Below are 24,505 nucleotides of genomic sequence, written 5' to 3'. Positions count from 1 at the left end.
TGGTCTACTAATAAATAGGGGAGATGTGATATCTGGCCTTTCCCAATTCATTGCCAACTTTGCCATCTTGTGGGTTAGTCCATTTCCAGAGGAGGGAATATTTTTCTGTCAAAACCTGAACATGAATGACGAATTAATCATTCCAAGAATGTGGAAGACCCATATAACAACCAGAACCAGCCCAGAAGAAAATCTCAATACAAGAGGACTTTAGAAATGTTTAATGTAGTTCCGTCTTTAATTTATATGTATTTTAATTTTTAATTTTATTTATTTTTTTCCACAAGAGGTTAGATTGATAAGTATTTAAATTCATTTTACTTTTGTATAGTGAAGTGTCATGTGGCTTGTATCTTATATGTATTTTTCCTGATGATGACCTCAATACAGAGCTTGAAACGTCGAATGTTACTTCCCTAATAGTAAAGTAATTATTCTAACATGTGTGTTGTTGTGTCTCCATAAATCTTTCACTATGAATGCTAATCACTGTGTAAAAGAAAGAATTCTTCTGTAAAAAGGACACTTTTTTAGTTGAGGAGAAAATTCCAATAATACCACATTCCAGATAAGTTGATGTGTATTAAGTGGTAGATGACTCTTCATCACCTTGTGGAATGCCACTAAATCTAGTTGAAATTTCTTCCCTCTGTGGAGGAAATTTCAACTTTAATCATTCCAAGAATGTGGAAGACCCATATAACAACCAGAACCACCCCAGAAGAAAATCTCAATACATATTGTTCTTTAAGAGATACTGTTGCCTTGAGAGGTTTCTTTAATTCACATGAAAAACATGAAGTAAGTAATAATATTTATTTAAAGCCATATATTTCAGTCTGAATATTATGGCAAACAGTGGATTGATTTGAAACAGTAAGAGCCACGTGATGTTATACATAAAACAATGCAATGGTAAAACTGAGTCATCATTGTATTATTAATTATCTATTAACTGTATTTAAAAAAAAAAAATTGCTAATGTATTATTAGAATAAGGCTTTCCCATATCTTAAATAGCAAGAGGCAGTCATTCTGATTTAAATTTGGATTTAAATCAGAATAATAAGGCCTCAGCACTTTCTTTAAAAAGCTTTCAGATTTATAGCAACATGGATGAAGTATGTTTCAGACCATGGACATTTGTGGTCTATGTCTATTCTGTGCTGTGCCAACCAAGCCAGATTTCCTGTTGTTTATGTAAGATTGGTGTTCTTGTATTCTCTTTTCTAGTGAGCATTCAGTTTGTCCAAAGCAGGAACAATGACAGTCACGAGGAACTTGGTAGGCACCAGGAAGATCCAGAGGAGAACGTTTATCTTTGGAGGATGAAAACACGATGGCAATTTGTTGATAGGAAGAAAAATAGCCACTAAATTGTATTTCTTAAAAATTCTTGAAGTGGATTCTGAGATACCAAAAATGGATGGAATTGGGATTCAACATCCTGTTTTCTTGTTATTTGATTTAGGATTATAGGAATTAAAAAGCTGTTGTGTGATCCTTTCTGAGAAGCCATTGAGTTTCATATATCATTTGATGCTTAAGATTCAATGTGAGCACGTCATACTAAAGCTTTTATAATTCCATTCTTCTGTGAGGGATGGTGAGCAGATTGCTGTTGAATATATTTATGAAAACCAGGAAGTAATTAATTCACCTGATATTGAGCAGAGGAGTAGAATATCTAAAAAAGTATAGTTTGTTGTCTTCTTCTATTTCTTTTGTAAATTTAATTTGTGGATGTAGATTGTTTATATTAGATTTTTTTTTAAAAAATAGTATAATGTTTCTTCATCACAAAAACGTTATCTATGTAATGAACCCAAAATGAATCCTGAGGGTGTATGGATGAGAACAGGATGTCTTCTAAATGTTCTAAATAAAATTTGGCAACAGCAAGAGAGAGAGTGTACTTCCCATGACAGTTTCTTCAAGTTAACTGTAAAACTTATTTCAACAAATAAAATATCCAGAGTGAATAACAAAGTTGAATAATTTCACTATATCCTGTAGAAATTCTTCTGATGGTAGATACACTGCATCTTCTTTCAGAAAAGGTACATTAGTGAAGAGAGATTATATATCAAAGCTAACCATTAGATCAGTTGGTTGTAGAGAAACATTTTTCACTCTGTCTAGATGCTTCTTATAGCAGTAATACTTGTCAAAATCACCAGAGTTCCATTTGTGGAAACACTACAGGAAGGTGGATTGAATTTGCTAGTAGAGACTGTATATTGTGCATCACCAGCCAATTTACGACCCATATCGGTTCACATTCAGCCTCTTCTGGACCTAGGATCAGGAGTGATTCAGCATTTAATGTCATTGTTCTTCAATACATAAATGGGATTAGAGTAGCCTGCTCTGAAGTCATGAGCATCACTGTTCATTCTGCTTATTTTGTTTAAAGCATCTTAGACCTAGTAATTCTGTAGTATTACCTTAAATATAGAGTGTATGTTTCTGAATGTTATTAGCATTGTCATTTTCCCAACTTGTGACCTTATAAAGTTCTTTCTTAAATAATGTATGAAGTTTGCTTCTTTAAAGGTGTCATGCTCATATGTTTTATTATTTTTTTCCAGAGTTATTTTCTTCCATTATCCCTACAAAACTTGAATACCTTGGCCTTCATTCCAAAAAAGGATTACACAACAAATCGTTTAGTTAGTGGAATTTTTCAGCTTTCAAGGCATACACATTTAGTACTAGATGAGACAGCTTTAAGTGTTGGACAATTGGAAAGTGAAGGTGTGCAAAATGTTCTTGCACTTGGAAGTCTGATTAATTTGCAGAAAGTTGATTATGATTTTATGTTTCACAAAATGGATTATTCAGCTGATGTAGCTGTACTTATTCTGTCTGAAGGAAAATCAATGCTTCCCAGTGATTTTCATGTTCCTCTCACAGCAACACATGTTGGAAGCAGACAGAATTTTCTGATAGAAACCCATTTAAATTCATCTCTTCTAAAAAAAAAAATACGGTGTTACTTGACCTATCTGAAAGTAGCTGATTATACTTTAACCAATGAACTGCAAAAGGTAGGTAAAAGAGTATAATTTAGTACTAATATTAGCTATTTTATTACTCAGTAAAATTTAATAGTCTTTTGATTTTTATAAATCATGGTTTATGCTATACCAGTGTTTATTTTATTTTATAGTATAAGTTTATACAGTGTGCTGTGCATTGTTATAAAAGTAATTTCATTTTAAACCTGAAGAACATACTTTATTATTTTTACACTTTCATTATCTTTTTGCCATTGCATTTCTGAACTGATCATGGGTACTGATACTGAAACAAGCTTAATGGAGAAACATCCACTTAAAGAGATGAGCACAGGTATGAAAACTATACCCATCTCTCTCTCTCTCTCTCCTAATGTGTGTGTGTGTCTGTTTCTCCATTTAACTGATCTTCTCTTCAGTACTACTGCTTTCTATTCTTTCAACTGCATCTTCATTTATTACAAGATATATTTGAGATTCATATATAACTTTAATAAGTAAAAATAACCTAAAATAATAAAAAATAGCAAGGAACAGTTAAAAAGATGATAATATCTTATCGTCTTTATTTAGATTTCATGGATGTGAAAAGTGTTGACTTTGAAATAACTTGAGTTTGTCAATTTAGTGTAGCCATTTCAAAAAAAAAAAAAAAAAAAAAAAAATCTTAATACAGCATATCTCTACTATCAATATTTACTTACAATGGGTTTGTATTTTTTTTTTTTTTTTTTTATAAAATCACATATGTACCGCAGCAAAAATTATTTATTGTACAAATATTTTGTTTTATGTATTGTGAGGCATCATCAGGGTAAGCAAATAATATTGCTGAGGAATTTCAACATAAGAAACAATAAAAGCATGTGTTATATTAGAATCCCTCTCTTCATGTATTTATATGTTTGTTAGGTTAAAAACACTATTAGGCTGAAAATAACATACAACCTATTTAATACAGTCAAGAATAACCATTTCTAAATTGTAGGGATGATGTATCTACTCCCTATAGTTTAGGAAATTGTTATCCTCAAATGTATTAAACAGGCCATATTTTAATTTCATTTTCAGTTTAATAGTTTCTATCATAACGGGCAGCTACTACATGTATAGAGGGATCCTAATGTAGCACACATGCACACACTGTTTCTTTTCTTCAAATTTCTCACTGTTGATATCTAGTGATGTCTTATGATACATAAGATAATATTTATACAATAAATAATTTTACTGGGATAAACGAGTGATTTGATAATTATGGAAACTCCACAGATCTCAGTATACAAAAAAAAGTTTTGTACAGGATGCTATGAGCATACCATACTACACAATTAAATTTCATCATCATCATCAAATTCCTGACATGTACCCACAAGGGATATACAGGATATTATGTGACAGTACTACATGAAGAACTTATATCATTACTAACTTCCTATCAACAATTTTCCACCAAATCAGTCTGTTATCTGTCAAGACTCCAACATTATCAGATCTTATATTTCTGTCTTCTAAGGCACTTTTTAATGTATCAATCCACCTATATCTTGAACTTCCTCTGGATCTTTTTTCCTGCCAACCTGACAGAGAACACTTCTTTTGTTAATCCTTCCCCTCCCATTCTGTTTAAGTGACCATACCACTTGAGATTAGCTCTGCTAACACATTTCTGGATGCTAATAATGTCAGGTTCTTTCCTAATATCCTCGTTTTTAACATGATATTGCCATTGCTTCCATCTGTTCACACCCCTAATCTTTCTCAGTACTCTCATATCTGTGATCTAGTCTTTGGTCAAGTGTTTTATTTCTAACCCAGCTTAGATCCATAAGTTAAAATTGGTTTGAACACTGTCTTATATACGTCTAATTAATTTTTTGACTAATTTCTCTCTTATTCCATATAAATTTATTCAGTTGACTTCCTACCATACCAGCTTTGTTGATTCTGTTGTCTATTTCCATATTTAATTTACTATCTTCACTAAAAATTGTGCCTAAGTAGCTGAAATGTTTTACTTCCTCTATAGGTTCTCTTCACAATGCAGTTGATATTTTTAATTTTTCTGCCTATTTTCATTGTCTTTATCTTGTTATTGCAGATTTTCATACCAAATTTATTACAACAGTCATTCAGTTTAGTCAGGGAAACTTGCAGACTTGTACTAGATTTATTTAAAAGTATAACATCATTCACATAAAGTGAAGATCTTAGATTAACATCTCCAATTTTGATATCAGATTTAATACCACTTTCTTTCATAATGTGATCCATATAGATAATGTATATCCTTGTCTGATACCAGATTTAACATTAAACCATCTTCCTGTACTTCCTTCAATTCTATCTGCTGACTTACAATTCAAATAAAGACTAAATATTGGTTTATTATAATGCCTCATTTCATCATCATCATCAAATTCCTGACATGTACCCACAAGGGATATACAGGATATTATGTGACAGTACTACATGAAGAACTTATATCATTACTAACTTCCTATCAACAATTTTCCTCCAAATCAGTCTGTTACTTGTCAAGACTCCAACATTATCAGATCTTATATTTCTATCATCTAAGGCACTTTGTGCCGTTTCAATCCACCTATATCTTGGTCTTCCTCTGGGTCGTTTTCCTGCCAACCTGGCAGAGAACACTTGTTTTGCTAATCTTTCCTCTCCCATTCTATTTAAGAGACCATGCCACCTGAGATTAGCTCTGCTAACGCATTCCTGGATGCTGACAATGTCAAGTTCTTTCCTAATATCCTCATTTTTAATATGATATTGCCATTGATGGCATCTGTTCATGCCTCTAATCTTTCTCAGGACTCTCATATCTGCGGTCTCTAGTCTTTGGTCAAGTGTTTTACTTCTGACCCAGCTCTCAGATCCATAAGTTAAAACTGGTTTGAACACTGTCTTGTATACAGCTAATTTAGTGTTCCAACTAATTTCTCTCTTATTCCATATGAATTTATTCAATTGACTTCCCACCATACCAGCTTTGCTGATTCTGTTGTCTATTTCTATATTTAATTTACCATCTTCACTAAAAATCGTGCCTAAGTAGCTGAAATGTTTTACTTGTTCCACAGGTTCTCCATTCACAACACAGTTGACATTTTCAATGATTCTGCCTATTTTCATTGTCTTAGTCTTTTTATTGCTGACCTTCATACCATATCTATTACAACAGCAATTGAATTTAGTCAGAGAATCTTGCAGACTTGTAGCGGATTTATTTAGAAGTATAGCATCATCTGCATAAAGCAAAGAGCTGACATTAACATCTCCAATTTTGATATCAGGTTTAATACCACTTTCCTTCATAATGTGATCCATATAGATAATGAATAACAGAGGGGATAATGTACATCCTTGTCTCACACCAGATTTAACATTAAACCAGCTTCCTGTACTTCCTTCAATTCTAACTGCTGACTTACAACTGAAATATAGACTTAAGTATTGCTTGATATAATGCCCCATTGACACCATATAACTTCAGCGTATTGAATATCTTCTCTCTTGGCACCTTGTCATATGCCTTTTCCAAATCGACAAAACTTAAATACAGATCTTTCTTATATTCCCATGCTTTCTCGACTATTTGTCGTAAAGTGAAGATCTGATCCTGACAGTCTCTATTTGGCCTGAATCCAGCTTGTTCTTCACCCATCTTTTCTTCCACAATTCTTCTCAACCGTTTCTCAAGTATACTTGCATAGATCTTGCCAGGAACACTCAGTAGGCAAATACCTCTGTAATTCTCACATTCAATTTATTTCCCTTTTTATATATGGGTACTGTGAGAGCTCTACTCCAATCATCAGGAATTCGTCACTCTGTCCAGGCTTTCTGAACTATGCAGTGTAGCCACTGTAAGACTTTTATACCACCATACTTCAGCATTTCTGGTCGAATATCATCTACTCCTGCTGCCTTTCCACATTTCAAGCCTTTGATGGCTTTTTCTACTTCAAGTATGGATATGTATTCCTGACTGCATGCCTGGTCAGTGTTTTTTATCACTGTGCTGTCATCACTGCTTGTTTCATTTAACAGTTTTTCAAAGTAATTACTCCATATTTCAAGGATATCTTTTTCTACCGTTTTCATGTCACCTTTATCATCTCTAACTCCTCTTACAGCACTCTTTCCTCCATTCCTAAGCTTCTTCAACAACCGCCAGAATATTTTGCAACCTTCTTGTTATTTATTTTCTATATTCTTGCCAAAGTCCTCCCATGACTTTTGTTTAGCTAGTTTTACACACTGTTTAGCTTTCTTACATTTGTCTCTGTATTCTGTAAGAATAAAAGCTGACTTATTTGCCAGGAACATTTATATGCTTTCTTCTTTTCCTTCACTGCCTCTTTAACTTCCTGTGTCCACCAGGCAGTTCTGATTTTTTTATCCTTGCACACAACCTCACCACATGCCTCTCTGGCAGAATCAATCAATGTTTTCTTCAGAGTTTGCCACTGAATCTCCAAGGTTTGATTCCTGTTCTCAAACTCTTTCATTTTCTTTTCAATAATCTTTCTGTATTTTAGTCTACAGTTCACATCTGAGAGCTGCTCAACTTTTATTCGCTTTAAAACCTTCTTACATGTTATTCTTTTCAATATGAAATTCAATTTTATCCTGCTCAAGGCTAAATAGTGATTACTTCCAGTTTCAAGTCCTCTGTACACTCTGGTGTCCTGCACCAGGAAGAAAACATCACTATCAACAATAAGAATAATAACATAGTCAATGAGACTTTTCTTATTTCTTGTCTCTTCTCTCCATGTGAATTTGTGCACATTTTTATGTTGGAACATGGTGTTAGTAATAACTAGTCGATGTCCTGAGCAGAAATCCAACAGGTATTTTCCATTATTATTAGCTTTGCTCTTTTCTCCAAATTTTCCCAAAATATTTTTGTATGTCTCACAATCATTTCTTACTCTGCTATTTAGATCCCCAACAAGGACCAACTTTTCCTTTTTCATTGTGTCAGTTGCTTTTTCTAAAGTGTCAAAAAATTCCTCCACTTCTACCTTAGTAGAACCTTCTGTGGGACCATAGGCACAACTAAGTGTCATCCAGTTCCCCATTCTCATATTTGCCCACATTACTCTACTTGAGACTGACTGCCATTCAAGAAGATTAGCCTCGTATTTTGTGTTGAATACTATGGCTACTCCTTCTTTTCCTTGATTGTCATTGCCTGAATATAACATTTTGTATTTATTGCTCAGAAAGATCTCACCAGTTTTGGTCTTTTTTGTTTCAGTCACCCCTATTATGTCGATCTGGTACTTATCTAATTCCTCAGCTAGCTCCATTTCTTTGCCATTCAGGCTTCTTACGTTGATAGTACTGATCTTTAACTCTGGTGATGTTGAGTTGGGGTTTGTTTTCAGATTTGTTCCAGTAGCTGACTTTTCGCTGTTCGCCCTGCCTCCCTGGCGAAAACAACGGGGGCCTTGTTTAACCGGGTGACGCCCCAGCCGGCATGAAATTTTGTCATGTTGTACCATCATTTTTTATTTTGGTTTAACCAATAAGAATACAATTTGGTCGGCTAAATCCCAAATTGCCAGCCCATCCTCGTTTGTTCAGTATCAAAGTAGATACCCAACAGGGTGCACCACGAGAAGGTGAGGATTGGACATTAGGTCAGAAACCCTGGTCGGTTCTCCGCATTCCTTGAAAGGCTATGTGGAGGTCTCCTCTCAGTTATACAGCTTTGACCCTTAAGCACCCCATTTGCCTCATTTCATCATTATCAAATTCCTGACATGTGCCCTGAAGGGATGTACAGGATATTATGTGACAGTACTACATTTGTTTTGAGTAGCTTTTCTCTAGGCATCTTGTCATATGCCTTTTGCAGGTCTACAAGACTTAAATACAGAGCTTTGTTATATTCCCATGATTTCTCAACTATTTTCCTTAAAGTGAAAATCTGATCCTGACAGCTTCAATTTGGCCTGAATTTAGCTTGTTCTTCACCAAGCTTCCCTTCCACAATCATTCTCAACCGTTTCTCAAGTATACTTGCATAAGTATTACCAGGAACACTCAGTAGAGAAATACCTCTGTAATTTTCACATTCAGTTTATTTCTCTTTTTATATATGAGAGTTCTACTCCAATCATCTGGAATTCATCCCTCTGTCCAGGCCTTCTGAACTGTGCATTGCAGCCACTGTAAGAATTTTATACCTCTACACTTGAGCATTTCTGATCGAATAATCATCTATTCCTGCTGCCTTTCCACATTTCAGGCTTTTGATGCCTTTTTCTACTTCAAGTATGGATATTCCTGACTGTATGCCTGGTCAGTGTTTTTTACCACTGTGCTATCGTCACTGCTTGTTTCATTTACCAATATTTTTCAATAATTATTCCATACATCAAGGATTTCTTTTTCTCTAGTTTTCATGTCACCTTCATGTCTAATTCCTTTTACAGCACTCTTTCCTTTTTTAAGCTTTTTTAACAGCCTCTAGAATATTTTGCCACCTTCCTGATATTTATTTTCTATACCAAAGAAAATAAATATCAGGAAGGTGGCATGACTTTCCCATGACTTTTGTTTACCTTGTTTTATGCAGTGTTTAGCTTTCTTACATTTGTCTCTGTATTCTCCAAGAGCAAAAGCTGACTTATTCGCCAGGAACTTTCAATATTTCTTCTCTTCCTTAATTTAAATTTACCTAGTTCTAATGATTATGAACTAACTTCCTATTAACAAATTCCTTCCAAATTAATGTGCTATTTGTCATTTTCCAATATCTAGTACTACATTAGATTGTTCTAAACAATCAGCCCATCTAGATTTTGGTCTTCCTCTGGGCCTTTTTTCTGCTAAAGATGGCAGCAAACACCTGTTTTTCTAATCCTTCCTGTCTCTCTCTCTCTCTCTCATTCTTTTCAATTAGTTATACCACATTAAATAAGTTGTACTCACAATATCTTAAATGCTAATAATGTCAAGTTCTTTTCTAATTAATGATTTTAATACTTAGAATGTTCTCAGAACATCTGTCATCTCTACTCAATGATAATGTGTTTCATTTCTAACCCCATATTCTCGTATCCATAAATTAAAAGCAGTTTAAACACTGTATCATATTCTGTCAGTTTAGTATTTTGGCTAATATTTCTCTTATTCTGTATAAATTACCATTTATTTGGTGGCTTCTACACCATACTAGATGCACTTATTCTGTTATCACTTTCCACCTTTTATTTTCCATCTTTACTAAAGTTGTACCTAAGTAACTGAAATGTTTTACTTGTTCTGTGGGTTTACCATTGGGATTATAGTCGATATTCTCCATGTTCTTGCCTATTCTAGTGATTTTGTCTTTTTGTTGTTGATCTCCATGCTAGATTTGTTACAGCAGTTATTTAGTTTAGTTAAAGATTACTGAAATTTGTATTGGATTTATTTAGGAAAATAATATCTTGCATGAATTATATCTCCAGTTGAGATAAGGTTTATTGACAGACACTTTCATTCATATGTGATCCAAATTTTTTTGTTATTTTTTTAGTCCCACCCATCAACCATTCACTATCCATGTGGATGAAATATATGTGTCATGGATACAAAGTACACTCCTTGTGCACTTTGTATCCGTGATATTTTGATATAATATAAATGCTGTTGCAATTTTAATATGCACTTTGCATTCATGGAAACCTTGATGTATATAAAGGTTATTAGCCTGTAGTGTATCAGTACCTTGTTCATGGTAGTTATATCTGTATAAGTCCCTTCAGTAGAAGACCCAGAGGAAGACCTGGATATTGGTGAATGGATTCATCAGAAGTACCTCAAAAGACCAAAACATTAGATATATCAATATTGGAGTGCTGACAAATAACAGATTAATTTATAAGACAATTACTGATAGAAGGTTAGTAATTTCTCATCTTTGTGACATAATTGCTAATCTTCAAGGAAGCCTGTAATATTCCCATAGACTTCTTATGACCTTTCTTTAGCTACTTTTACACAGCTTTCGTACATTTTTCTCCGTGAATCCTAGAACATATGGCAACTTATTTGCAGCAAAAACACTGACTGATTCAGGTAGAAGGCATATAGTGAAGCTGTCTTCAAGCAACATTTCTTCTTTTCTCTGAATGCTACTTCAACTTCTCAAGTCCAGAAGTTCTAATTTTATTTTCCTTGCTTGACGACATCTTCACCATATGCCTTCTTGCCTGAAGTGTTTTCTTCGGGTATTTGACATTGGGTTTCAAAGTTTTATTCTTGTTTTCAAACAAGAACCAAATCTTAGAGATCCAACATACACATATGCAATTATTTTTCCTGTAATAATTAGTATATAGTTAAGCTCTTCCACTGATTTTCTGTAAAACCATTTATGCATATCTTTTTTTAGCATGATACTCATTTTAATCCTGCCCAAAACTGTATTACAATCACATCGAATTTCATCCCCATTTACCACTTATAACTGGTTTGAAAATATCACTGTTACCCAATGCTGTGCTAAAGCATGATTGGCCAAATAAACAAATGCTGAATATTCAGTTTGCAATTTAGCCGAAGTGCTGAATCAGCTTAAACATACTGAGTTCAATTTAAAAATTTTTGAATTTAAAATTTTCCAAAAATATGTTTTGAACACACAAAAACAGTATCAATAATAATAATAATAATAATACGCTCAGTAAAATTTGATTTTAAAGATTGAAGAAGATTAAAAAAAATAACAACAATGTAATACATGAAAAACCAAAAATAAAATTTTACGTTTTGCAAGTTTGATAATAAGGAATTTATTTTTACCAGTAACATTTCTTAAGAGAAAGAATACAGCATAACTTTAATTTTAAATTGTTAAATATAGAGAATAATTATAGAATCAGTATTTGTTTATTAACCCTTTCACGACCATGGGACATATGTGTCCCCACATAAAATCTTGATTGTGTACGAAAACCAAAATAATGTCAATATTTTTTTCCAGCAAATGCATAATCTGGAACGTATTTTTGATAATTTTATTACTGGAAACCCTACATTAGCGCCACCTGTCAAAAGAAAGTTTCGTGGCAAATCACGTGTTCAGAGCATGGCATATTCAGAACTTTTCATAAGTGTTTCTGCATAGAATATTGTTTGCTATATGTTTATGGTGTAATATTTTCATTTGATGGTAAGTAAATAATAGTATTATTATGTTTTTCAATAAAATTTTAAAATAATATTCCATAAAAACTAGTAAAAACATAAAGGGACACTGTTGTCCCTGTGGACGTAAAGGAGCACATTTTACAAGTAAATTACTCGTTGTTGTCATCGGTGTTTTTTTATTTATTTTACCCACTTTTGTATTTTATTTATTTGTCATTTTATCATTACAGACATGTCGAGAAAAGGGTGTAAGCAGTTTGAACTGAAAGATAACAAAATTTTGCAGTGTTTAGTAGCAGAAAATAGCGATGAGGAAGACCAGGTATTTGTAACTCAGGATGTGGATGCAGGGGTTTCTATGTTTGAAATTGAAGACCCGGCACAAAACACGTTGGAATTATCAGCAACAGAACCTGAAACAGAAAATAGACTGCAAGTAAATCGCCCTAAATTCATATGGAAAAAAAATACATACGTACCAAATAGCTTTCCTGATGTTGATTATATCTTCAGAGAAGTTCAGATTTGTGGAGACAGAGATGAAGATTCGTTATTGACGGCCATTGAAATTTTTTATTTGACTACTAACTTTGAAGAAATAAGAGTTGAATCTATACGGTACGCTGAGCAGAATGGAACACAATACACAGTTGATGATGATGAAATGAAAGCCTATCTCGGTATGAATTTGGTGATAGGTTATCATGTTTTGCCATCATTGAGAGATTACTGGTCTATTGATCCAGATATGGGCGTTCCCTATTGCAAATGTAATGCCAACAAATAGGTTTGAAAATATCCGCAAAAACTTACACTTTTGCAACAATGAAAACCAACCAGATAGAAATAGTGCTAACAATGACAGAGCATATAAATTCCGGCCTGTAATGGATCATCTGAACAGTTCTTTTCAAAAAGTGATGAATAACACCAAAACACAATCCATTGACGAGCATATGATAAAATTCAAGGGGCACAATATTATGAAACAGTATATCAGAAATAAACCTATAAGATGAGATTTCAAAATGTGGTGCAGAACTGATGCTAAAACGGGCTATTTATTTGAATTCAATCTATACACGGGAAAAAACATCAGAAACTGAATATGGGTTAGGCGAATTGGTAGTGCTGGAGCTTACAAAAGCCATTGAAGGCTTAGGTTGTGAGGTGTACTTCGATAACTTTTTTAACTCGCCCATGCTGCAATACGAGTTGAAAAACTGAAACACCAAGGCATGTGGGACTGTTCACCCTAACCGAAAGCATCTTCCGAAATCTGCACCATCAGATAAACATATGAATCGAGGAGATATTTATACTGAAAGTTTCTATGCTATATCATACGTAAAGTGGATGGACAGCAGGTTGGTACATCTTTTGACAAACTTTATATCGCCTATACTTACGTCCACTGTAAAGCGGCGAAAGGCAGAAATCTGCTGAAATGATTGACGTAAAGTGCCCTGAAATTGTCATAAAGTACAACAAAAACATGAGCTGTGTCGACCTTATGGATCAGCACAAGGTGTGCTACGAATTGGATCATAAATCAAAGATAAAGTACTACCTCCATCTATTTTTTGATCTTCTGGATATAGCTGTCAATAATGCCTATATCATTTACGCAAAGTTTCATGAAAATAAACGTGCTGTGTGCCCTTTACTATCCTGGCTCAAGTACAGACAGGTCATAGCTCAATCTTTGATTGGCGAATTCTCTTTGAGGAAGAGGGCCATACCTATGACGGTGACAAGTACAAAACGTATATTTCTGAAACGTTCCGTGCCTTCACATCCCATGGCAAAAGCGAATACACATAAAAGATGTGTAAACTGTGCTAAAAGTAAAAATTGAAAATCGCACTAATAACACTTGCACTACATGTGACATTCACCTATGCTATACAAACAACAGAAATTGCTTTGCTGAATACCATAACTAAAAGACTTTATTTGCTCATTTTTATTTATTTACGATTATAGTGTTTATCTTTTTTACATCCATTGTTGTTTTTATTAATTTATGTACTGTTATGTTTAGTAAAATGTAGTTGAAGCCAATACATAAATGTTAGTAATTTTAATTTATTGATGATTACGTCAATAAATTAAAATTTCGTTAGGGCGATTCATTGCTATGCTTGAATGCTTTTACATGGTTAATCATATCCATAATAAAGTTTAACAGCATAACTACCACTAGGAGGAAACAATACATTTATTAAACTCGTTAATATTTCATTGATTTTCTACCCAGCATCATCAGAGCACAATAAACAGGCACACAGCACTAAACCAAGTAATTGTAACTGAAACATTAAGTAGTGTCAGTTACAATTTAAATTGTTTCTACAGAAATACTTGGTTTACGTCCATTGGGACACGTGTTCCATGAAATTCTATAAAACCTACGATTGTTTCCTACATAATAATGATGTTTTATGTTAAATAGATACCTAATCAAGTCATTTTAATACTTAAAAATTTTGTATTACTTCATAAGTCCTTCTGGTCCTGAAAGGGTTAATAGTGTCCAGTTATAGTTTATCGCAACATGTTGCATAAAACATGGATATTTAAGCTCCCCTTAAAATATTGGTGCTATTTTCTCAAACCATTATGTGAATGCATGAGGCTATATTCCACATTTGAAATATAGCCCCAGGGAATATGGAATACCTATATCCCATATTCCCTGGGGCCATAGGCCCCGGGGGGCAGAGCCCCCCTAGTGATGATGTGTGTATATATATATATAAATTTATATATATGTATTTTTTTTTTTTTCATTGCTAGTAATTCATTCATTTATAAGAAAACAGTTGCTTCTGTAATTACTGATATTAAAAGAAAGTTTTCCCATCTAGAATAGGATGAACTTTTATCAAGGCTTTTCATTTGAAGGTAGTTAACCAGTCTCATATGGAGTGGGGTAGGGTTTTTCATCCCACAAAACAGAAAAACCATCCAGAAGAACTCACAGTTTATAGACATAGCAGATAATACAGATGGGATTAAATGCCTTGTCATAAACAGCTAAGAAGCCAAGTTGTTTGACTCTGACAGGCCATTGAGCCTAATGCATAATTGGAAGGTGAGGTGAGAAAAAAGTGTAAAAGTTTAGCATTCTGTTAAACTGGCTGTTCCAGACTTTCTGTTTGTCCTTAACTTAATCAACAGTTCATATATCAACATATATGTATAAAGCACTGTTAAAAGTTCTTAATTTGTATATGTTGAGCTTCATCCCTTACTCAGATAGGATGATGTTATTAAAACTGAAAGGACAACCACTAGATGTTAATCTTATACAAGTCTATGCCCCTACTGCTGACAAGAGTGATACCGAGATTGAAGAATTTTATGATCAATTAAAAGAACTAATGAAAAACACAAGAAAGCATGATATTAACATAGTCATGGGTGATTTCAATGCTAAAGTTGGGAAAGGTAGAAGTGGAGATGTAGTTGGCAAACATGGACTGGGCACAAGAAATGAGAGAGGTGACTGTCTTTTTCAATTCTGCCAGGAAGAGGAGCTAATAATCACATACACATGGTTTAAGCTACCACCTCGAAGATTGTATACTTGGCGGTCACCACAGGATAATAATGGGAATATAGTCAGAAACCAAATTGATTACTTACTAATTAATCAACGATTTCGAAGTTCTATAAAGAGTACAAAAACCTATCCTAGTGCAGATATTGCTTCTGATCATAACCTACTGGTGGCAGAGTTACAACTTAGACTGAAAGCTATGCTTAAGAAACATCAACAAAAAAGGTTTGATTTGGGAAAATTGAAAAACACAGAGATAGGAAGCAAATTGAGTCAAGATCTGAATCAAGAGCTAGCACTTATCAAGAATGATGACATCATGAGGGTTGATGAATCGTGGGACAAATTGAAATCTGTCTTCATAGAGAAATGTACCAATACCTTATGTCCTAATAGAGCGGTAAAAAAGAAAGAATGGATGACTGATGAAATTCTTTCTCTCATAGATCAATGCAGATCATATAAAAATCATAATCCAACAAAATATACAGAGGTTCAGAAAATTATTAAACACAAGATCAAAAAAGCAAAAGAAATCTGGATGAATAAAATATGTAAAGAAATAGAAATTCTGCAGGAGAAACATGACAATTTTAATCTACACAAAAAGATGAAAGAGACCTCAGGTATATATAAGAAAAAACAATTCTGTATCCTTTGAAACAAAAAAGGGAGAAATTATATCCAAAAGATGACAAAATACAAGAATGGGTGAAATATATAGAAGAACTCTTTACTGATAACAGACAGAACCCAGAAAATACTTATGAACATATGGAGGGTCCATGCATTCTAAAATCAGAGGTGGAATGTGCATTAAACTCAGCTAAAAATGGTAAAGCCCTGGGACCAGATAGAATACTAGCAGAAATAGTAAAGTTATTAGAAGGTGACAACATTAACATATTAGTAAAGCTATTTAATAAGATCTACGATACAGGCATAATCCCTCAAGACTGGTTACAGTCGACCTTCATGCTACCTAAAAAAGTAAATGCGAAAACTTGTAATGACTATAGAATGATCAGCCTAATGAGTCACGTTCTCAAAATGTTTCTGAAAATAATTCAAAAAAGAATATACAGAAAATGTGAAGACACCATCAGTGATACCCAATTCGGCTTTAGAAACGGCTTGGGAACAAGAGAGGCCCTTTTCTGTTCTCAGATCTTATTTCAAAAATGTATTGACCAAAACAAGGTAATATTCATTTGCTTCATCGACTTCGAGAAAGCATTTGACAAAGTCCATCATGCTAAAATGATTGTACTATTAAAAAGAATTGGATTAGATGGTAAAGACATCAGGATCATTGAAAACTTATATTGGAACCAAAAGGCATCTGTTCAAGTTGATGACATTATTACAGACTCCATTAACATCAAATGAGGAGTAAGGCAAGGATCTGTGCTGTCACCTCTTCTTTTTAACATCTACTCAGAAGCCATATTTCAAAAAGTCTTGGAAGGAAGAAAGGAAGGCATTAGTGTAAATGGTGAAATCATCAGTAACATCCGATATGCCGATGAATACAGCTCTTCTGGCTGACAATATTCAGGATCTTCAAAATCTTTTGGAACTAATAAATGCAGAGAGTGAAAAAATGGGATTAAAAATAAATATCACCAAAACTAAATTCGTGGTCATAAGTAAGAAACCAATTCTTAATTTAGCACTTTCTTTAAATAGGAAACAAATAGAAAGAGTAGCAAAGTTTAAATATCTCGGATGCTGGTTAAATGAAGATTGCAATCCAGAAATGGAAATAAAAGTTAGAATTGAAATGGCAAGAAAAAAATTTTCTCTTGATGAAATCAACACTGTGTAACCGCAGTTTAAACTTAGAACTTAGAGTATGCATGGTTAAATGCTATGTATGGTCTGTACTGCTGTACGGTGCAGAAACATGGACCTTGAAGACAACATCAATAAAAAGACTTGAAGCCTTTGAGATGTGGTTATACAGACGAATGTTAAAAATCCCATGGACCGCAAAAACGTCCAATCAGGAAGTACTGGAACAAATGGGGAAATCACGTGAACTTTTAGATACCATAAAAAGAAGGAAAACTGCATATCTTGGTCACTACTTTGTAATGAAAAATATAAGATACTTCAATTGATTATAAAAGGGAAGATAAATGGAAGAAGAGGACAAGGAAGACGAAGAAAATCTTGGCTGGCAGATATCAGACAGTGGACTGGTATGAACTCTGAGAGACTGTTCAGAATAGCTGAGAATCGCTCAAAATTTGCCAAGGTGGTCGCCGACCTCCGATAGGAGATGGCACTCAAAGAAGAAGAAGAATTTGTATATTTAAGGCATAGTTTGGTAGCTATAAATTTTGGAGAGATCTTATAGTATATCTATATAATACTTAACTAAAATATATGTATATATGTAATATATATCATTCCTGCACATAAGAAGTTGTAGAACCTATAGCATATTAGTGCCTTGTGTTCATGGGGGTGGGGGGAAGGAACCCATTCATATTCTGTTTGTTTCTTGAATAGCATGGTTGTTGGAGAATAAATCATGAGGACAACTTCTTTTGAGAGTAGAAGCATAGAATGAAAGAGGAAGAAGAAAAGCAAGTTCTATAGGTTTGCAATTGGACTGTAAAAGGTTGTTCAGTAGCTAACACTCATTTGAATAGACTTAGCTGAAAGTGGAGTAATCACAGATGGCATTTCATTGGAACAGCATTTCTAGAAGTAACTGCAGAAAGACAGGCAGAACTAGACCATCTTGGAGATAACACTGGAGTGAAAGAGGGGAATCACTGATTACTCAAACTTTTCACGTTTGAATAGAGTACAAAATTTTTGGGTGGTTTTTAGTGTGCAGTATACACTGATATTCACAAATTAAGGAAGAAAGAGCGAAATCATGATGACTCAAAAACCAGATGACGAATTTTTATGCAATTCGTGACAAGCAGTATGTATGCGATGTGAAAGAAACACACACAAAAATTGTAAATAAATAGTTTAATTCAGTAACAAATGAGTACATGAAGACAATGGCCAAAACAAGAGGTCAAAATGAGATTATCAAAGTGCCTCAATGAGGAATGTAGTCACCAGTCACACTAGTATAACCCTCACGACAATGTTTCAAACTGTTTGTAAAGGTATCCAAGAGCTCATTTGATTGACTTAGCTCTCCTAAGTCAATCAAGGGTTTTTTGGAGGGTGGGGGAGGGAGTTAAGAGCAGCAACACATCTACTTAGAGCATCCCAGACTTGTTCAATGAGATTAAGGTCAGGAGACCTGGTTGGCCAGTCCATATGTATGATATTATCTTCTTGAAGATATTTGTCCATGAGCTTTGCTCAATGACAACAAACATTATCATCTTGTAGGATAAATGTCTCCCCTACTTGCACCCACATGTGAATGAACATTGAAAGGGATATCCAGGACCTCATGTCTATAAGTTGCAGCATTCGGATTTTTCTAGGAAGTACACGCAAGTTGGTGCATTTACCCAACAAGATGCCTCCCCAAACCATTATGCTATCTCTTTCATGGGTATTAGAGAGATGATAACATGTCCCTGGTTCTCTCCAAATCAGAGCATTTCTGGTATCACTTTGTAGAGCAAATCAGGACTTGCCTGTAAATAGTACTGACACACATTGGTTTGAGTCCAGTTGACATGGGGCTTAAACCATTTCAAATTTTCTGTCCTGTGGCATTGGGGATAGGAACACACAGACTACTAGTTGCCTAGCATATACCTACCACCTTCGTGAAACCTTGTGCACAGCGGAAGCATATACTAGTATTCCTTTAGCTGACAAGAGATCAGATCATTGCTGATTTCGGGTAGCACTCCTGTTTTGGTAAGCAGATAATTGCAAGTATTGATAGATCACTCACTGCAGTAGTAGCCTCATAACATTCCTTCATTTATCTCCTGGATGCTATTTGTGACTGTTGGAATTGATTCCAGAGTCTGTGAACCATGGAATGATTCACATACAACCATCTGGCTACCTCTGTCTGACTTTGGCTTGCCTCTAGTCTTGCAATGACTTTCCACATGAATTCAGCGGTTCAATGATGCGGTTCCTATCCCCAATGCCATCACAAAATGTCTTGTTCTCACTCCAGACATGAAATGGAAAACCACTCCAAAATATCCTTTCATGCCGTGGCTTATTTACATATACCGCTGACAGCGCTACTCATTTGTATACAGTAACTAGGTTCAGCATCACTTTTTATATAATCTACCTTCCTTTCATATGTTTTTTTCTGTTTTCACCAAGTTATCGCAATTTTTCACTGTGTTTCTTAATTTATGGAAACCGGTGTATAAAACCAATATTGTAACATTTTGGAGAGATACTTTAATCTGTGCATCTACTAACTATCTATGAGTACAGAGTTAGTAGCTGGATGGGTGAAAGTATCTAGTCTAGCCATAAATACCGTTACAACTTCAACAGCACATAAACCTTTGATCTATCAGCAAATCATTTACAGTTTTCAGCATATGCAGACCACATATATAATGTGTATGTGGCAGCACTCAATGTTTGAATATTCCCTTGTGTCTTCATGCATGCTCGAAGTCTGTGAGGCCACATATCAATGGCAGCACACACAAACCAGTGGCAGCATTTCTGCCAAAAGTGGCAGAAATGCTGCCACTACATGCTCCAGATCTACCTTCAGGCTAGTGATGCTGGGTGACGTTTTCTTACGGGCTACTCTTTCAAGCTTCAACCACAATTTGAAGTCCAACAGATTCAGATCAAGACTTCCAGATGACCAATCAGATGGTGATATGTGGCCATGCACATTCACCTCCAACCATTGTTGTGTGGTCCCTGCTTTGTGTGCAGGGACTGAGTCCGGTTGGAAAATCCACTGACTTCCCTGAAACAAGTGTTGTTCAGAGTTGTACCAGGGTGTCTTGTCAGGGTGTCTTGATACAAAGGTTTTGAACTACTTTCTTGCAGAAATGCATCTTGGATACCCCCGATATGTCACTGATGCTGAGTAATGACCTCTCTGAATCCTGGATGCTATGGCCTGTGCTGTGCGACCATCCAGGGCATATACTCAATCATTTTGGCAGTTAAACAACTCTTCAAAGGTGAAAACATTCTCATCTGTGAAGAGGATATTGCTGAAGAAGTGCCTTTGATTTTATCACCTTCTGCTGCATAAGTTGTGATGTTAGGAAGTGCAGAGTAGAACGACGATAGGCTCTCACCCCTGGGTCATCATTTGGTACACGTGATGTAATTCTCTGCAAAACATTCATCTCTCTCGACATCACCTTCTGTGCTCTCATTGGATTACGGCAGAGGCACACCTTCACAGTCCTCACAAGATGTTGTGTCCTAATGCAGCTGGTCGATCTATTCTTTGGTGGTCAGATACGTCTTCTTCATTGTTATAATGGTTAATAATCCAATACACAAACAACTTACTGATCCTGAATGTTTTTAGCATGTTGAAAATAACGTGGCTGCATTCCAACCTTGTGAAGTGCTGTTATAGCTACAGTTCTCATAATCTCTCCACTGCATCCTCTCATTGAAGAATGGCATAATATCAACACAACAAGAATTTTTACAAATAGGCTCACTCAGCAATTTGATTGTAGTAAAGATCTCATCATCATTATCAAATTCCTGCCATGTACCCTCAACGGGGTGTACAGGATATGATAGTACTATATGAAAAATTTACATCATTACTAACTTCCTATCTACAATTTTCCTTCACCTATATCTTGGTCTTCCTCTGGGTCGTTTTCCTGGCAACCTAGCAGAGAACACTTGTTTTGCTAATCTTTCCTCTCCCATTCTGTTTAAGTGACCATACCACCTGAGATAAGCTCTGCTAATCATTCGTGGATGCTGATAATGTCAAGTTCTTTCCTAATATCCTTGTTTTTAATATGATATTGCCATTGATGCCATCTGTTCATGCCTCTGATCTTTCTCAGGACTCTCATATCTGCGGTCTCTCTAGTCTTTGATCAAGTGTTTTACTTCTGACCCAGCTCTCAGATCCGTAAGTTAAAACTGGTTTGAACACTGTCTTGTAAACAGCTAATTTAGCGTTCTGACTAATTTCTCTCTTATTCCATATGAATTTATTCAATACCAGCTTTGTTGATTCTGTTGTCTATTTCCATATTTAATTTACCTTCTTCAGTAATAATCGTGCCTAAGTAGCTGAAATGTTTTACTTGTTCCACAGGTTCTCCGTTCACAGTGCAGTTGACATTTTCAACGATTCTACCTACTTTCATTGTCTTTGTCTTTTTATTGCTGACTTTCATACCATATCTATTAGAACAGTTATTCATTCGATTTAGTCAGGGAATCTTGCAGACTTGTAGCAGATTTATTTAGAAGTATAACATCATCCACATAAAACAAAGAGCTGAGATTAACACCTCCAATTTTGATATCAGGTTTAATACCACTTTCCTTCATAATGTGATCCATATAGATAATGAATAACAGAGGGGATAATGTCCCCTCTGTAATTCCTTGTCTGACACCAGATTTAAAATTAAACCATCTATCTTCCTGTACTTCCTTCAATTCTATCTGCTGACTTACAACTCAAATAAAAACTAATTATTACTTGATATAATTCCCCATTGACACCATATAACTGTAGCGTATTGAATAGCTTCTCTCTTGGCACCTTGTCATATGCCTTTTCCAGATTGACGAAACTTAAATACAGATCTTTGTTATATTCCCATGATTTCTCAACTATTTGTCATAAAGTGAAGATCTGATCCTGACATACTCTATTTGACCTGAATGTAGATTGTTCTTCACCAAGCTTTTCTTCCACAATTCTTCTCAACCGTTTCTCAAGTATACTTGCATATATCTTACCAGTAACACTCAGTAGGGAAATACCTCTGTAATTCTCACATTCAGTTTTATTTCCCTTTTTATATATGGGTACTATGAGAGCTCTGTTCCAATTATTGGGAATTCATACCTCTGTCCAGTGCTTCTGAACTATGCAGTGCAGCCACTATAAGACTTTTATACCACCATACTTCAGCATTTCTGGTTGAATGTCATCTACTCTTGCTGCCTTTCCACATTTCAAGTTTTGATGGCTTTTTCTACTTCAAGTATGGATATGTATTCCTGGCTGTATGCCTGTTGAGTGTTTTTTACCATTGTTGAGTATTTTTTTCATTTAGCAATTTTTCGAAGTAATTACTCCATACTTCAAGGATATCTTTTTTTCTCCTGTTTTCATGTCACCTTTATCATCTCTAACTCCTTTTACAGCACTCTTTCCTCCATTTCTAAGCTTCTTCAACAACATCCAGAAGATTTTGCCACCTCCTTGATATTTATTTTCTGTGTTCTTGCCAAAGTCCTCCCATGACTTTGTTCTACACAGTGTTTTGCTTTCTGACATTTGTCTCTGTATTCTCTAAGAGCACAAGCTGACTTATTTGACACGAACTTTTAATATGCTTTCTTCTTTTCCTTCACTGCGTCTAACTTCCTGTGTCCACCATGGAGTTCTGATTTTTCTGTCCTTGCAGACAACATCACCACATGCCTCTGGCTGAATCAATCAGTGTTTTCTTCAGGGCTTGCCACTGAATCTCCAAGGTTTGGTTTCTGTTCTCAAACTCTTTTATTTTTTCTTCAATAATCTTTGTGTATTTTAGTCTACAGTTCACATCTGAGAACTGCTCAACTTTTATTCGCTTTAAAACTTTCTTACATGTTATTCTTTTCAATATGAAATTCAATTTTATCCTGCTCAAGACTAAATAATGATCACTTCCAATTTCAAATCCTCTGTACACTCTGGTGTCCTGCACCAGAGAGAAAACATCACTATCAACAATAACATAGTCAATGAGACTTTTCTTATTCCTTGCTTCTTCTCTCCATGTGAATTTGTGCACATTTTTATGTTGGAACATGGTGTTAGTAATAACCAGTCCATGTCCTGAGCAGAAATCCAACAGGTATTTGCCATTATTATTTGCTTTGCTCTTTTCTCCAAATTTTCCCAAAATATTTTTGTATGTCTGACAATCATTTTCTACTCTGCTATTTAGATTCCCAACAAGGACCAACTTTTCCTTTTTCATTGTGTCAGTTGCTTCCTCTAAAGCCTCAAAAAATTCCTCCATTTCTACCTTAGTAGAGCCTTCTGTGGGACCATAGGCACAAATAAGTCTTATTGTCCAGTTCCCCATTCTGATATTTGCCCATCACTCTACTTGAGTTTGCCTGCCATTCAAGAAGATTAGCCTCGTATTTAGTGTTGAATACCATGGCTACTCCTTCTTTTTCTTGATTGCTGTTGCCTGAATATAACATTTTGTATTTATTGCTCAGAAAGATCTCACCAGTTTTTGCCTTTTTTTATTTCAGTCACCACATTATGTCAATCTGGTATTTATCCAATTTCTCAGCTAGCTCATTTCTTTGCCAATCAGGCTTCTTATGTTGATAGTAGCGATCTTTAACTCTGGTGATGTTGAGTTGGGGGTGTGCTTTCAGATTTATTCCAGTAGCTGACTTTTCGCTGTTCGCTCTGGTTCCCTAGCGAAAACAACGGGGGCCTTGTTTAACCGGGCGACGCCCCAGCCGGCATGAAATTTTGTCATGTTGTACCATCATTTTTTATTTTGGTTTAAGCCAATAAGAATACAATTTGGTTGGCTAAATCCCAAATTGCCAGCCCATCCTCGTTCGTTCAGTATCCAGGTAG

General features: G+C 35.0%; 1 protein-coding gene across 4 annotated transcripts in view; it reads left to right on the top strand.

The window, feature by feature from the left end:
- Nucleotides 1-24,505, top strand: part of LOC150106270 (mini-chromosome maintenance complex-binding protein) — a 219,422-nt gene that overhangs the window by 154,146 nt on the left and 40,771 nt on the right. For 3 of the 4 annotated variants that reach the window (XM_090392291.1, XM_090392292.1, XM_090392293.1), the window contains exon 10: nucleotides 2,592-3,050. In XM_090392291.1, coding sequence (XP_090248417.1) covers nucleotides 2,592-3,050 — 459 coding nt within the window. Of the gene's footprint in view, nucleotides 1-2,591; nucleotides 3,051-12,024; nucleotides 12,208-24,505 lie in introns of those variants that run through there. The other variant, XM_090392295.1, reaches the window with a different exon arrangement.

The sequence above is a fragment of the Typopeltis vanoorti genome, chromosome 5 (genome assembly GCF_054136105.1).
Source record: "Typopeltis vanoorti isolate ZY-2024b chromosome 5, IOZ_Tvanoo_1.0, whole genome shotgun sequence".
NCBI lineage: Eukaryota > Metazoa > Arthropoda > Arachnida > Uropygi > Thelyphonidae > Typopeltis > Typopeltis vanoorti.
Note: the sequence above shows the minus strand (reverse complement) of the source record. Positions and strands in the feature narration are given on the sequence as shown.